The sequence below is a fragment of the Cicer arietinum genome, chromosome 2 (genome assembly GCF_000331145.2).
Source record: "Cicer arietinum cultivar CDC Frontier isolate Library 1 chromosome 2, Cicar.CDCFrontier_v2.0, whole genome shotgun sequence".
NCBI classification, from domain to species: domain Eukaryota; kingdom Viridiplantae; phylum Streptophyta; class Magnoliopsida; order Fabales; family Fabaceae; genus Cicer; species Cicer arietinum.
Genome location: NC_021161.2, coordinates 5,596,833 through 5,614,104, shown reverse-complemented (window position 1 = coordinate 5,614,104; position 17,272 = coordinate 5,596,833). Strand labels below are relative to the sequence as shown.

At 24.5% G+C, this 17,272-nt stretch overlaps 2 protein-coding genes across 2 annotated transcripts; both read left to right on the top strand.

Moving 5' to 3' along the window:
• The first annotated feature begins 9,445 nt into the window (after positions 1 to 9,445).
• On the top strand, positions 9,446 to 11,572 carry LOC101489791 (uncharacterized). The gene is made up of 2 exons (XM_004489589.4): positions 9,446 to 9,705; positions 10,359 to 11,572. The coding sequence occupies exons 1-2, from the start codon at positions 9,565 to 9,567 to the stop codon at positions 11,271 to 11,273; spliced, it is 1,056 nt and encodes a 351-aa protein (XP_004489646.1). The 5' UTR covers positions 9,446 to 9,564; the 3' UTR covers positions 11,274 to 11,572.
• A 3,610-nt stretch (positions 11,573 to 15,182) lies between these two features.
• Positions 15,183 to 16,745, top strand: LOC101496376 (peroxidase 57-like). The gene is made up of 2 exons (XM_004489609.3): positions 15,183 to 15,400; positions 15,765 to 16,745. The coding sequence occupies exons 1-2, from the start codon at positions 15,203 to 15,205 to the stop codon at positions 16,542 to 16,544; spliced, it is 978 nt and encodes a 325-aa protein (XP_004489666.1). The 5' UTR covers positions 15,183 to 15,202; the 3' UTR covers positions 16,545 to 16,745.
• Positions 16,746 to 17,272: the final 527 nt, after the last annotated feature.

Below are 17,272 nucleotides of genomic sequence, written 5' to 3'. Positions count from 1 at the left end.
TATAAGTTATCATTTTATTGTAATGTAGGGAGGTCATTATGTCATTTATTTTTCTTTTACGTTGGATTTTAATTTGATTTACGTTTGGTCCAACCAGTGTGTTTCATAATTGGATTATGTTTGGTATGTTTTCAACCATTATATTTTATGTTTGTTTGCATTAGAGTATTTGGAAAACAATATATAACATGATTTATTAGCCCTTATTTGTTATTGTTATATGCTAAAAAGTATGATATGATTTATAATTTCTTGGATGACATTTCCAATAAGTAATTAAGTTGGTATATTGGATATTGCATCTCTTAAGAAAGTGATATTTTTAAAAATGGTTTGACACTTGAATATTCTTGTTCTGCTTTTTCTTGCATACATGTGCACTTAATTGTGTTTTAGGGGGAAATATGTGTTACCTTTTCATTTTATCATTTGTTTAATCCTTTTAAACCTTAATTCCAAATTTTTGTTGATGAACCACATTATAAATAATTACTGTCTAGCTCTTTCAGTTGAAATATTGAGTAATCTATTTTCTTTTAGAGAATTTTGTGATTTTGAAGAAGATCGTTCTCTATCTTTTCTCTCTATTTATATATGGTCATATGGGTGAAGATCATTTCACTCGAATAATTAAGTGATGAGTTATTCTGCTTAATAACTCAATATAAATGATGATTTTGATCAATTCAATTGTAAAATCAAAAGTTTTTATTGAGAAATTAACTCCACAAATTTTTGAAAATTTTGAAAATTATTTAATATTTTATTAAATAATTTCAAATAAATTTTTTAAAAAAAATATATAAAATTTTGTATATTTAATTATTAATATATTATTTTCTCATTCACCGTTCTCTCTCCATTTTAAATATCATTTCTTTTCCGATTTGATGGCAACTTTGCTTAAAATTAGCATACCTTTTCCGGTCAAGTATCTAAATTCTAGTTGATATAGGAAAAGAGGGAGATAGTGAGATTCATGTTGGAGGCATAACTTTCATCCTCTTTAATTGGGTTGTCCTATTTTTTACGTTGGCTAAGTTTTTCTTGGTCAGAAATAGATGAAATTGTATGTATGACTTACTTTTATATTGAATTTTGTTCTAATTTTTTCATTTTTTTTACTTATATTTAGGAGTTTGTATTTTGATTTATGAATTATAAACAATTTTAAATTTATGAATACAATAAGAACCTATTCAAAACAATATAATATCATTTCTTTATCTAATTTTTCAAAACATTGATTTACCTTGTTCAAAAAATCAAATACAATAAGAACCTATTAGTTGCAGTTAAATTCTTCAATAGTATCCCCTCCCATTATGAGTGTCATAATTTTAGAGTCCATTTACTAATTAATATTGTATGAATATCATTTTCAAGTTAATATAAGCTATTTTTGCATAAAAGTAAATACACCAATACTTAATAAATTTAATTTAATATTTTTTATTTATTTGCAACATAAGGGAGGGAGTTAAGACTAATGTGATGAAATGATGGAACCTTAAATTGCAAGTTGTAATACAAATAGAGGGACCTTAATGGTATATATAAGTACAAAAACCAGTTAGCAAGTGAGAATGAAACTTCACCAACAAACACTAATTAAAAAGAAACATAATATCAATGACACTAACAACACCACATGCCACACAACAAACCTACAAAAACAAATTGCGTGTAAAATGAATTCTTTTTAAAAAGTTCTTAACAATGACTCATTTGGCATCTTTCCGCGGTTCAAAAGTCCTTTTGTTTTCCAAGTTTTTCGTGGAGAAAGACATCTAATCATAGAATTGATATTTTAATTACGTTGTCACTCTAAAATTATGTTTATTATTTGTAATGCCTTGATAAATTTAATAAAATAAAAAGTAGAAAATAAATAATTTGAAGATCAGACCAAAACTAAATAAATATGAACAACACTGCAGTATTAAAAATTTTACTTGAAAAACTCAACAAAAAATCAAGATGAAAAAAAAAAAAAAAAAATCAACGTAATAACACAAACATTATACTTTAACTAAAGTGGTAAAAAGGAATCCTATATCGAATATAATTAGGGATAGTAATAGGTAGGGTTTGGGTAGGGTACTATAGTACGCGTCCCCATACCCGCGATTTTAAAAAAATACTACACGTGCTCGTACCCTCTTGGGTATACTTTAATACCCGTACTCTTACTCTCTAGGTACTTAGGTGTCCGTACCCATACTCGTTACCCACACTTTAACTAAAAAAATTCGATAAATAAATGATATTATTGTGATTAAATTTAAAAATTATTCAAATATCTTAAATTCAATCATAAAATATTATAAACCAAAATATTTTCTAACTCAAAACATTTCAAATGAACACTCGTTACAATACATATTTAAATATTCATAATAATATTTTGTGAAGTTGCAACTCATATGACAATATTATCTGAGATAATTGATACAAAGTTGCAAGTATAATTATAAAGTCACGATTAATAAGATATAACTATTAGTTGTAAGATCACAATTATTTACCTATTTATCATAATCAGATTCTTAAAAAAATTCCAAAACGTTTATGTTTCAATTATAAATATTGTAATGGTCCAATGATATTAAAACATAAAAGAAAACAATTAATTAAACTAAACACTAATATAATAAATAAATAAATAACTAAATAAATAAATAATATATTTATATAAATGCGGGTGCGGGACGGAGTGAGTACTATAGTACCCGTACCCGCACAAGTACCCGTTTAATTTTATGGATAATTACCCGTCCTCATGTCCATACCCATTATGCGGGTTTTTACCCTACCCATTGTGGGTTTTTTTTTTGCGGGTACCCACTGGGTATGAGTCTAATTGTCATCCCTAAATATAATGAAGAAAAGATGTTGTAATAAGTAGTAGCATTGGATATTCAATGCAAAATTAAAACTGTTTTGTTTTAATTGTAACAACTAAAGTCTATCATATAATAGAAAAATAATTAAAGTGGTTTTTATTTTAAATTTTATATTTGATCCTATTTTGTTTTTAAATCCTAATTTTTAAATGTCATTGTCAATATAAAAAAATTTACATTATCAATTAATCATAATCAACTATATGCATAATTTTAGAAGTTGTTATAATAAAAATCAAACGTCTTTAATTATTTGACAATTGTGATTAATTAATAGTATAATATTGACAACATATCATAAAACCGCAACATGTTTATAAATATGAAAAAATTCAAGTGTTTAAAATACTCATCTCTTTAGATATGTACCGTTGTCGAAGTCATTGATTGAAATTTGTAATTGATGAACTTGTTTTGTCAATCTAAATCAAATGAGCGCTACAATAAAAAGGAAAAATCAAAAAGCATCACACTAATATGACGAAACAAAACAATATTGTATTCTAACAACAAAATCACATAAAAATATAATGGAATAATTAAAATTATATAGAAATTTCTCATCCAGATAAAATTTGGATGGATGATTTCGGACCAAAAAATGGTCATAAGTCATCCTTCTATAATGGATAAATAAGAAGAGAGAACCTACATTATTTTGAATGACAGGTGTCGGCTAACCAAGAGAAACCAGTTAGAATTAGAATTTTAGAATAATTATAGACACAAATTATAGCATATCTGCATTTAAGGAGATAAACCTGAACGACGTACCTTGTGAGACCGAAAAGAAAGGAAGAATGAGCAGTGAATTACCCTCGTTCTTTAAGAATAATTTTACATAGTTGTTAATTTTTGATCCATATATAATTGATTCATTCAATAATTAATCTAACAAAACCTTCAAAATGTAAATAGAATAAATTATGGTTTATACGATAAATACAATTAAGGTTTGTTTGATGGACAAAATAAGATATATGATAAGATATAATTATCATATCATATTTTAATCTAGTGTTTGACGAATCAATATAATATAATAATGTATTCTTGAACACTATCGTATCTTGTTTTTCTAGTTAAAATTCTTATTTTGAATTTGAGCTTAGTTAGAAATCAACAGAATATGATAATGACAATAATTTAACTCAATCACTTTTCTAAAATTTAATTTAAAATATAATTAAATATAAATATGAATTAAAAAATCAATATAATTTTATATTAAATTTAAAAATAAATATTAGTTATTAATTTTAAAAAATAGGTATGATTTTATGATAAGGGTAGTGCTGATATTTGATATAATCTAATAAATTATTATTTAAAATTAAAAATATGAATATTAATTAAATTTTTAAAACTAATTATATATTTTTTACAACAGATTTTTCGGTTTACATAATATATATATATATATATATTAAGCTTCTCTAATAAATAAAGTATAATTATTTGTTTATTATTGATTTTTTTTAAATATTAAATTATTTAGTTAGTAGTGTTAATAAATTATTAAATATAAAATAATTTAATTAATTTTTTAATATTTTTTTTAATGTATAATATTTGAAAGTGTAGTAAGCTATTTTATAATGATTATTGATTGATTTACTGACTTTTTTCAATCAAATAAAAAATATGACTAATAAAATAATATTATTTTATTTGTTATAATATCCACATCAAAAGTAAAATAGAGTAATACATTATCTTGTTATTATCATATACTATCATTATCTAGCATTTTATCATATATGGAAGTACGGTGATTTACTTTATCTAATAATTCAATATTAATAATGAATTTCCTTAATTCAACTGTTGATTATTGACACAATATATTAATGATCAAATATACAAAGTTTTGTATAAATTTAAAATTTATTGTTATGCAATTTAGCCATTAATATTTACTTATATTTTTTAAAAGTTTTTTAAACGTTCATTTGAAATTATTTAATGAAATGTCAAATAATTTTAAAATTTTATAAAAATTTGTAAAGTTAATATATTAGAGAATAACTTTTGATTTAGCGGGTAAATTGTTGAAATTCATAAGTGATATTAAGTTATTAATTGAAATAACTCATCATGTAGTTACTTTTACGGTCAACAAAATCTCACCTTAAAAAATTTAATTAACACTTTTAAAAGTTAAGATATTAAAATACAATTAAAAAGAAAGTAAAACAAGTGATATAGTTGAAATATTTAAAATTAAGAGCTTGTTTACTTTTTTGAAAATATGCTTGTTTTCAATTTTTTTTAAATATTCTAAACTTTAAATGTATTTTTAGTCTTTATATTTTGTTTAAATTTATTTATTTTTTCTGTCTGAATTCAGTTTTTCAGTCCTTTTTTTAAAAAATTGTTGATATTTTGTTATCCCTTTCAGAAAAAATTCAACAATTTTTATACAGGAGACATAAAAATCGAGTTTATAAAAAATGACTAAAAGTTAAATTTAAAAAAAAACATTTAGATCTATATTTTATTTGTTTGAACTTGTTCATAAGAAGATGCAATATTTTTAAAGTAATTATAATAATAAAGACTACATAAAATGTTAATTATAATAAGCGTATTTCTAAAAATATAAAAACAATTATATCAATATTTTATTGTTTTAAAAAATACACATAATTGATCACTTTACAAAGATATATATTTTTTTTTCTTTTTATTATTGGTAAAATTAATAATGAAAAACAAACTTTCAACTGAATTAAAAAAAGTAAAAAAAATATATATATATTAGTGTTCTATTGCGAAATAATGTTTAAAAGTGATGTAAAATTTTATTAATAATTAATGACATTTTAAAAAAGCATAAGTTAACAGAATTTAAAAAAGTTTTAGATATTTGAATTGTTTAAAAATAAAAGTCAACAAAATGCAAAAAATTAAATTAAAATTAAAATTATTTATTATTAGTTGTTCATATATTATATTTATATATATATATATAATATAAAAACTTGATTTTTCTATTAAATAAATTGTTCATTATAATTAAACTTAATTCAAGTTAAAAATTATCATCATTTTTATGATTAAAACAATAACTTATTTAAAGTTATTTGAATTTTAAATAAAATATTTATTTATTTTATCAATTTTTTACTATTTAAAATTATCATTAATTTATATTTTTATAAATTATCGACAAAATCATTAAATTTATAAATAGTTTTAAAAAATTAAAATATGATAAACCACTATAAAAGTGATACTTAATAACAATCGCTCTATCAATAACACCTAACGGAACACACAAATATTGAAATTAGTAGAATAAATATTGTCTAAAAAATTTAATTTAGTTGAATTGACAATTATATATTTGTTTTTTATTAATTTTTCTTTGAAATAAAAAAGCTAAAGTTAAAGCAAAAATTGAAAGTAACAGTGTTTACCAAACAGCATTAAATGAAGACAAGTACATAGGGCCCACCCAATATGTGTTGAGCAGCAATCTGTGAAAGACATTGATGGCGGCGTAAAAAGCGAATCTGTCCTTTTTTTCTTTCTCTTTCTCTTTCTTACGTCAGCACCGTCCTTAGCCACTACTATATCTCTTGGCTCTTATTTTTTACCTTTTTCATGACTCATCTGCCACCTGTCACCACCCCAGACTAACTAATTTTTTTATTACTTTTATTTTTAAAATATTAATGCGGTGAAGGAATAAAAATATGAAAAAAAAGTATTTTAAATATATTGTTTAGCATAACACAAATAGAAGAGAAGTAGGAAAACAAAATTAATTATTTTAAAAAATGAATGAATTTCATTAAAAATAAAAATAAAAGTACAACATGTTATTTTACCTTGAACTCAACATGTTTAAAGGACAAATATGAATCTCTTCCCTTGACAACATACACATCTTTAACTCATTTGATATTTTATATATTCATAAGAATTGTTATATAATACTTTTTTATTTATATATTTTCTTAATCTCACAATAAATACTATTTTAACATAAAATTGTCTTAAAATAAATATAATTTTTTAGTTTACAATGTAAAATTAATTACTTTTTCCAAAGCATTATTCCCAAAGCATATACTTTAGTACTTTGCATATATGATAGTGGAAAATAAAACAATTAATAAATAAAACTATTTTAAAAATTTATTATTTCTTTTTTTTATTTATAGTAATTTCTTAATATATATGAAATTAACATAAAGAACAACCGAAACAACAAAATTTAATGTATTTAAACAATTCAAATACACTAATTTTTGTTGATCTAATTATTTTTTATAAAAATGATTGAAAAAAGTAATTTTTTAGACACTATTATTTATTTTTCTTGTATTTTTGTCATACCGATGCATAATGGGTCATAGTTAAGTCCTAAGGGCGAGTAATAACATAAGTTTCTAGTTATTCGAACATTAATTTATTATAGATCATATGACACTATGTCACCTTATAAGACGACGTTAATGATACCATAATTAAAATGTAATAGTTTAAATTGAACTTAACAACACATATGAATATTTATCCTTAACTACTCATTTTATTAAATAAAGATGTTAATATAATCACCTCATATCCACATCTACTAATCAAGTTTTCAAAAAGATTAAGTGGTATGTCTAAGTATTTGTAGGTCTAATACCATTTGTTTTAGTGAATATAATATTCTAAAATAGACTACTTCTATATTGTAATTTATGGTGGATCTTTTTTTTTGCTTTTTACAATATAAATGTTGTGAAATTAAACATATATTTGTTTCTGCGTGCAAAAGCAATTGAACTAATGTACGTTTAAAATAAAATTTCAAGCTTTTGTTTCTCAAACACTATGACTTTATAAACGAACTAAGCTTAAAAATCATAATTCAAACGTACCATAAAATAAACTATTAGAATGATAAAATATATTATACTTTTCCATGTTAGTGTCACTTCACTTGAACTTAGGCTCAGTAACCAAGATTAGACATATAATCAATCATATTTAAAAGCAATTAAAAAAGACAAATAATAATTAATATCTATGTTCACTTCTTAAAAATTTAAATATAAAATAATTTATTTAAGGTGTACTGAAAATAATATATTCAATATTTTAAAAATTTAAAAGTTATTGTTAAGGAATTCATTAGCAAGACTAAAAAAGAATAAACCAGTAATAGAATTTATTTTTTTGGGTGCAATTAATGGAAGGTATTATTATTATTATTATTTTGGTCTAGTAGGGGAAGGTATTTGTATTTAATTGTATATGGTCCAATGTTTCAATGAAGGCCTTTTTTTTTCTTTAAAAAAAGTTAAAGCATTTTTATTCAATTGTGTACGGTCCAATGTTTCAATTTCAAGTTTTCAACTGTGGTGACACTTTCATGTTAAAGATTATAAAAAGAAAAAGAACAACACTTTTCTTTTAATCAAAACACTTTTCTTCTTTTGTTTTTGACAAACCAAAACACTTTTCATTTCTTTGAGTAAATGGAACTTTTTCTTTACATATATAAATCTAAAAGGCCGTGTGAAAATTGAAAAGGGAAAGAAAAAAAATAATTATTTTTTACATATCACAAATCACACCTTTTAAATTAGTGAGAACCACATGGACAACAAATATTTAAGATTTTAGCTTATAAAATGATAATCAAGTTCATTTTTCTATTTAAATCTATAATTAGATGCATCTTTTAATATATTATTCACTCAACTTTAAATATATTTTTGACATTATTAAATTCATATCATTATAATATCTATATCAAAAGAAAAACGATCCTAATTAATATTTTACCATTTTTTATATTGTATCTGTATTTAATTATAAGTATTATTTGTAAAATATAGTAAATCCCTAAACATAAATGCTATTTCAAATTATCAAATGCACTAATTATTTTTTAAAACATATATTTTATTTATACTTACCTTAGAAATCAATAAATGAAATCAAATACATTCATATATATATATATATATAAGTATGTTTGAAACATCAATTAATATAATTGACAGATAAAATTCACTATCTAATTTTCTTAGTATATGTCAAAAAAAAGTCATAGCATTTATATTTAGGATTTATATTTAGGAGTGAAAGTTGTATAATTTTATGGTATCAATAACATAAAAAATAACCTATTAAATAAATATAATTCCTTAATAGTTACAAACACATTGATATACAAAAGTTTAAATTAAAATTTTATTTATTCATACTTAAATAGAAAATAACCAAATAGACATTAAACTTTAAAAAAAAATAGAAAATAACAAAAATATCATAAACATAACCAAATTTGATATTTCCTGTAAATATTTGTTTAGAGTAAAATATTAATTTATCTCAAAATCCGAACCAAAAAGAAAAGTTAAATCTCATCCAAAGTAAATAAAAAAAAAAGCATAAAAGAATTGTACTACTGTGTCTATGATGGCTCATGTTCTTTTGTACTTTTTGCAGTGTGACTTTTAATTTTCAAAGTCTTTTTGTGGGGCTGTTTTTAGTGCAAAGTTTCCCCTTTCAAAAGTTCTGTCAAATTAAAGCCACTTACTTTATTTTTACACAAACACTTTCTCTATTTCCCTTTCTATTCTTTCTTTCTTTCTCTATTAAAACCATATCATAAACTTCAACAACAACAACAACAACAACAACAAAAATGAATTGTGAAACAAACAACAACATGTTTGTTAAAGATTCTAGTATCATGCTCTTTGGTAAGAAGATTCCGGTGCCGGAATATCATATTCCGGCGACCTCTCAAAAGGGTTGTCAGATTCAGGCCAACTCTACACCTATGGTAAATATTGTCATACTCATATCCAATAATACTCATTTTTTATTTTAAAAAATTAAGTATGTTTTTACTTAGATGTATTGGGTTGCTACAATATTTTGCAAGCTTCAAATTATATAAAATTTGAAGAGTATTTATTCTAAATGATTTTTTTTTTTAATATTCATTGGTAACAAAATTCAGAATTGAACTTTGTTTTTCCTTAACTCTAATTTTTAAGACAAATGAATTCTAGATATTTTGAATTCGATTTAGAGATAAATAAAATATGACAAAAAATTATTTGGTCAATGAATTATAGTAAAATTTGTTTATTCTTTGTCTAAACTTTGTAGTTGACAATTTTTACATACATGAATTTGATATAATTGAGACTAAGGTTAATTTGTGAAGTTGTTTTGTGCTTGACTTTTTACATCAAAATATAACAAAATTTGGTTCCTTTGGGGTGAAATTTGGATCTGCTTCATTTTTTATGATACTTATCTATTTTTTTTGGGGTGAAATTTGGTTGTTTTTCACAATGAAACTTGAGATTATACTTATCTTATTTTTGTTTGAGGAAAATGAACATAACATAATGACTAATTGATTATACTCTTTGATTTTTGTTTATTCTCAAATTTGTGTCACTGATTATGCTTCACATTTTATAGAATTCTTGCAGTAACACAAAGCATACAGGAGTTGAAATTTTCCACACAGAAAACTATGAGAAATCAAAAACTTCATCAAAAGTTAATAATTCCATCCCTTTGGAAGAAAAAAAGGAGACTAGCAACACTGATCAAGAAAAAGTCCTTAAAAAACCTGACAAGATTGTTCAATGTCCAAGATGCAACAGTTTCGACACGAAATTCTGTTATTTCAATAATTATAATGTCAATCAACCACGACATTTTTGTAGAAACTGTCATAGATATTGGACCGCCGGTGGAACAATGAGAAGTGTTCCTGTTGGTTCTGGAAGACGAAAGAACAAACACATAGCTTCTCAATATCGTCACATAATAGCAACTTCCAATGGAAATCCGATCGAGCGTTTAGATATCGAGAACACTTCTAGATATCAAAATGTCTCGACGGATAAAAGTATTGTCTTGAAATTTGGTCAATTTGGTCATGATACTTCTTTTCGCGAAGAGGAAGAGTCATCCTTATGTGTATCTTCGATATCGAATGGTTATACTCGAGGAAACGAATTATCCGAATCCGAATATAATAGATCAAATTCATTGCAGAGTTACCCTGCATCTCAATGGATGGTTCCATTGAATCAAAGTTGGAACAATGCTAGTTCCATTGCTCAATCTTCAATGCAGTGGTGTCACGCGCCGATGGTCGCAGTTAAGAACATTTTGACACCAAACATTCCATTGCAATTTGTTCATGGATCATATTGGCATGGAAATGGAACAGTTTCAATTAGTTCAAATGGTTGCATTTCACCTTCTTCAACTTCTAGTAACAGTTGTTGCTCAGGTAATGGTTCACCAATCCTTGAAAAAAAACCAGATACGCGTGTTTTTGTACCAACGACTCTTAGAATCAGTGATACAAATCTTGAATAGACTCTGATACTGATTTGTAAAGTGAAAGATGTCTCTGTCTGTCTTATAAACACATTTTTCGATCATATCTCATTCAATGTAGCAATGATACTAATGAAGTCTCAAAATGTTCTATATGGACTTTATTAGGTATCAAGCATGATAATTAGTATGTTGCATAGTTCTCAATGGAATCATTTGTGTAATTTAATTTAGTGATTTAGTTAAATCAATTTTTTTAGTTCTGTTATCTAAATTTGATTTTGATGATTCTTGGAGTTGCCAGTGAACCAATAATAAAAAAGTGATAGTTGCATTTCCTTGTAGTCTCTAACTAATGATATCTCTTATAGAAAATTTCAATTCAATGGTAAGAGTGTAATCATAATTTCAAGTGATATAATTGAATAAATTGGTTGTAAAACGGTTAATATTGCTAACTTAGTTAATTAATAATAATTTCATATTTCCTCAATTTTTAAAGATAATTAATTTGTAGTTTGACTTAAAGTTTAGTTAAATATGACAAAAAAATATTCTACTTAAAAATCGACCTCAAGTACAAGAAGACATATTTATTTAGGTTTATAAATTGATTTGACTTATCTCGAGCGAGAAGTTGGTAAAATAAGTGAATAATGATTATTAGTCATCTTTATTATTTAAAGTAAATTATTTACTTTACAATAGTCAAATTCTAAATAAATAGTATTTAAGCACACTTACACAAAAATATATATAATTTAATTATGTTAAAAATATACGTCATTTTATTCTTTTATCTTTATTTATTTGTGCGAGTATGTCAAAAAATTATTTATTTATAATCATATCAAACAAATATTCTTCTCTTAAAAAATTTCACATTAAATAAGAGAAAGTTGAACAAATATTTATAAATTAAGAGTCTTCATGTTACATGTCAATTTTGTTCAGATGAGTTAAATTCAACCCAAATTTAATATAGTATCATATAAAGAATTAAATTTCATAACATAAAAAAAAAAAATGGGCCTATTTTTTATACTCCACATCTATATTACTTTATTGGAAATTAAAATCACCCCAATGAAGTGAATTGATGAAGTCATTGTGTGAATGAGAGATCCATATTACTTACTCACTTTGGTCAAATCATTGACTCTGTTTCTGTATTATTCAATTGACTGACCAAGTCATCTTTGAAGTGCACTTCTTATAAATCAATCTTCTTTTTTTTTTTTTTCTTATCGCGTTTACTTTTGCTTTATCACTTTTTTTCTTTCACGCGATTATCTTTTTTGACTTAGCAAAGTTCGTAATAATAAATATTCAAGTCTTGCTTTTCTAGAGATATTTACTTGTGTAGCATCACCAATTTGTGACTTAATTATCTTATGTCAAATAAGAGGGATTGAAATAATTGTTAGAATTCAACTATGAGAAAAGTTAGTTTCACATAAATAAATAATAAATAAAATGTTGAATATATAAAAAAGATAATTTATATATTTAATATTTTAAAATTTTAAATGGAGATACATTTCAAAGTTTTTTTATGTAACATAATATTATTGAGAGACAACAATACTTTAATACTATGTTTGAAACCAGTCAAAGATAGAGGAATGATAGGGCTATGAAAGAAAACTCAAACTTCAATTTTTTTTTCACTGTTTGGTTTCTTCCAATTAAGAATCAAAAGAAAACTATCCAAAGATAAAAGCTATCATCTCTCCGAAGGAAAAGAGAGAAAAGGTTTAAAGTGGGCCTTCCATAAAAAAGAGAGATACATTTTTATTAAAATTAATCATTAAATTAAAGGTTTTCTTTTCTTTTATATACTTTCACTCGTATTAAAAAATTAAAAGAATATTTTTCTTTCTACTAACTTTCTTTCCACAAACATTTTCTCTCACTTGCTTTCTTTATTCTCACTTTCTTTTCCTATCAAACATAGCATTGAAGTCATGTTGTTAGAGATAAAAAAAAAATTAAGAAAAAGTTCTATGTAGAAAAACATTATTTAAATGAATAGAAGTGGATAAAAAATACCTTCGTTTATAAAAAAAAGAAAATATATTTTATAACAAACATTTTTTGCACTAATTAGAAGAATTAGATTAGTTCCATTCAAAGTCACATTTTATGTGTTTCATCATCATTGATATCCTTGTAAGAGTATCTATGGATGAAATGTGTTTGTGAATTTGAAACTTAGCTACAGAGTTAGCTAAAAAGTTCTCATCAAGTGATTCTTTATTGTTTCAAATGATTATGCTAAGGTATGAACTTTGTTCCTCGATTATCTTTAATTGATTGATGATATTTAAAATGATAACTACAATAGATATTTATAGACTAAATATCAAGACCTAAATCCTATCATCCATAGCTCTTTGAAAATTAAAGACCCTCGACTATCTTCAAATAGTTGTATCTGAGATAGTAAATTGTCCTTACTTGGACTGCAATTCCCTTGTTGTTCGATTTGAATTAATACTCACATGTGTTATTTTTTCTTTCTTGATCATGATTCCTAAAAAATAGCTTTCACTTTCCTCTTACTTGGCGTCTTCAACAAAGATATGTAATTTGATTGCTATTGGGTCAATTTATCAACTTACACAAATATTGAAATAAATTTGACTTACAGAAAACAAATAGTACTTTGTGCAATTGAGGAATATTCAATTCATTTGCCCTCAACTAATTCTTAATTGCTCCATGATCGCCTCGACTGCTTTTAATTTGACTCGACTTGTTTCCGTTTTTCAATTAACAATTCAGAAATTTTTTAGACATAAACAAATGATTTTGAAGAGTTTAATATATTAGTATATATCATTTTATTTTTTTTAATAAAATTGAAAGAATAACACAAGGATTGAAAAATTGTAGGGGAGCTGCATCTGAATTTTTCTTTGAGGAAGTACTTAGGAGAGAGTCACATGTTAACTAAATACAGAGAGGAATATGATAGGCGATGGAGAAAAAAAAAATAGTTTTTTGAAATATTCAAAACTAAATATATTCACAATATAAACACTATCCGAAGCACAAGATATATTATGGGCAAAAAATAAGACATACAAAGTTCATAATTTCAAAGCCATAATGGGAACGATTGTCCTCTTTCATAAACCAAACCATATTTATTAACCAAATTTGAAAAAATAGTTTACTCATTTGTAATACATCAATTTTCTTTTATCTATCCACTAAACCAATAATTATTTTGACATAAGTCTATATCGCAGATCACTTTCATAAGGGATTCTGATTCACGGTAGATCAATGTATAAAAAGTATTTGAAATTCTAAAAACAATCGACAATACTTATCAAAAGTTTAAATTAACGATTGTCCTCTTTATTTTGGTTAAGATAGTGACCATATTAGTGTCGGTTTGATAACTTGGATTTTGATTACAAAGTCATTTTTTTCTTGTTTTTCTTCGAATAGTCATTAGTCGGTGTTTAAATTTCCATAGCATTGTGAGCTGGAAAACCCAATACTTAAATAATTTATCATGTAAAATAAGAGTATGCATACATTTTCTACACCTACCTTTTTATCCCAAAAAAACAATGTGAAGAGAAGAATATTTTCTTTGATAATAACTAACCTACCCAATGAATAAACAAAGAAAAGTTAGGTGGAAAATAACACTACAAAGTAAATAATGTAGCTAATTGTCATAATCAAAGCATTTAATAATTTAGTTATATGTAAAAAGAAATTGGTTTAAGCAATGTAAATATTGAAGCAACCAAGCAAAATATGCATAAGTATCTTTTAATAGCTTAACTAAAAATTTCAAAAACAAGTAAAATTAATTAAATGAAAAAAAAAGGAAACTCTTAATTGGCAAGCACCACTAAAATTCTTAATTAATTTCATAGTTAATTAATAGATAATATAACATTTGCAAGAGGATCAAAGAGGAAACCATAGACAACAAACACAAAATGAAGCTCATCATTATCTTAATGATTTTCTTCTTTGTCTTTCCTTTAACATTGGGTGAATTAACCGTTGGCTTCTATGGCTTTACATGTCCACAAGCTGAGAGTATTGTAAGTGAAGTTGTGCAAAGTTATTACCAAAATGATAATACTATTGTTGCTGCTTTGCTTCGTTTGCACTATCATGATTGCATTGTCGATGTAAGAACCAATTTATTTTATTTTTCATGTTAATTGTTCATATTTTTATTCACATTTTAAGCAATTTATATAGTAAATCAATTTTGATTTAATATATGTTATCAATATAAACAAAATTAGGTCCGAATTTCGTGTGTTGCTAGGAGACAAATGTCAACATACTATTAAAATATACGTTCGGATTATTCAATCAAAATCAAATTATTCAAATTTTGAGTTTGAGTTTGAATTTATGTTTAAATCTCTTTAAATATGTTTCACTAAAATTAAAATATGAACAGTTTGATTTTGATCGAATAAACATTTCTTGAATTACAAAAAATTAAATACAAAATTGGTCACACAATTGAAATTTTTATTTCAGGGTTGTGACGCTTCTATATTAATAGATCCAACAAAAAATAGAACATCAGAGAAGGATGCAGAAGCAAACAAAACCCTTCGAGGATTCGACCTAATTGATGATGCTAAAAGTGTCTTAGAAGAAGAATGCCCCGAAACAGTTTCGTGCGCAGATATCATAGCAATTGCGACAAGAGACGCAGTGGCATTAGCGAATGGGAAAGTATACCGAGTCCTAACGGGAAGAAGAGACGGTTTAATATCCAACGCTTCTAAAGCGTTGTTAATTCCTGGTCCATTTGTTAATGTGTCACAAGCTCTCAAATTTTTTAACTCAAAAGGGTTAACATTAGAAGACATGGTGACCCTTATAGGAGCACACACTGTTGGTTGTTCTAAATGTAGCTTCTTTCAAAATAGGCTATCAAGTTTTAATAATGGAGAAATTGATCCTACAATGGATCCTAATTTAGATGCTATGTTGGTTAAAAAATGTGGATCATTTTTTAACCCTATAGGGAATAAAACTTGTGTATTTTTGGATCAACAAACACCTTTTGAATTTGACAATGGATTTTACAATCAAATAGTTGAAAATAGAGGGATACTTGAAATTGATCAACAACTTGCTTTGGATCCTTCTTCTAGTGACTTGGTTTGGAGTTATGCAAGAGATAATTTAAGGTTTTGGGATAACTTTGAAATTGCTATGAGAAAGATGGGAAGTATTGGTGTTTTGGTTGGAAATGAGGGAGAAATTAGAAGGAATTGCAGAGCTTTCAATTTTCCTTTAAGTTACTAGAATGTAATGTCTTTTGATTTCTTTGTGTTGTTTGAAATTGTCTTTTAATTTTTTATTTTAATGTTTTTATTTTTCTACAACAATAAAAGTGTCATCTACTATTAGGTGACCATGTTATACCAAAATATTAATATATGAAATGGATTAGTTAGTAAAGAAGATATGAATTATTAATCTCTTAATATGTATATTTTTAATTAAATCTTCTACTTTAAATTATTTTACTATTTTTATCTCGCAAATTCTTCTCATTACTATTTTCTACTTCAAACATATCAATATTTTGTTGAAAATGATTATTATTATGAAATATTAAATCACAATAGCAAACTAAAAAAATATAATTGGTTCATTTCAATTTTCTCCTTTCATGTATGGTGTTTGTGTTTAATATTCATACACTTTAATATTTTGTGCAATTCATGAGAAGCATTAAACATAAAAATCAATTGTAATTTTTTTTTTTATGAATCCAAAATAAAGTATAACTCTTCTCCGTGATAAATTTTTTAAAAAAATATATATATAAAAAACAAACAAATCGTGCTAGAGAAGGAAAGTCATCACAATTATATTGAGATCGTTTAATTCAACAAAACAAACAATTAAATTTATTACATTGAAAAAGATAAAAAGACGGAAACATAGACTTGACTTTAAAATTTAAAAAATTTATAATCAAAACAATTGTTAAATTATATATATATATATATATATATATATATATA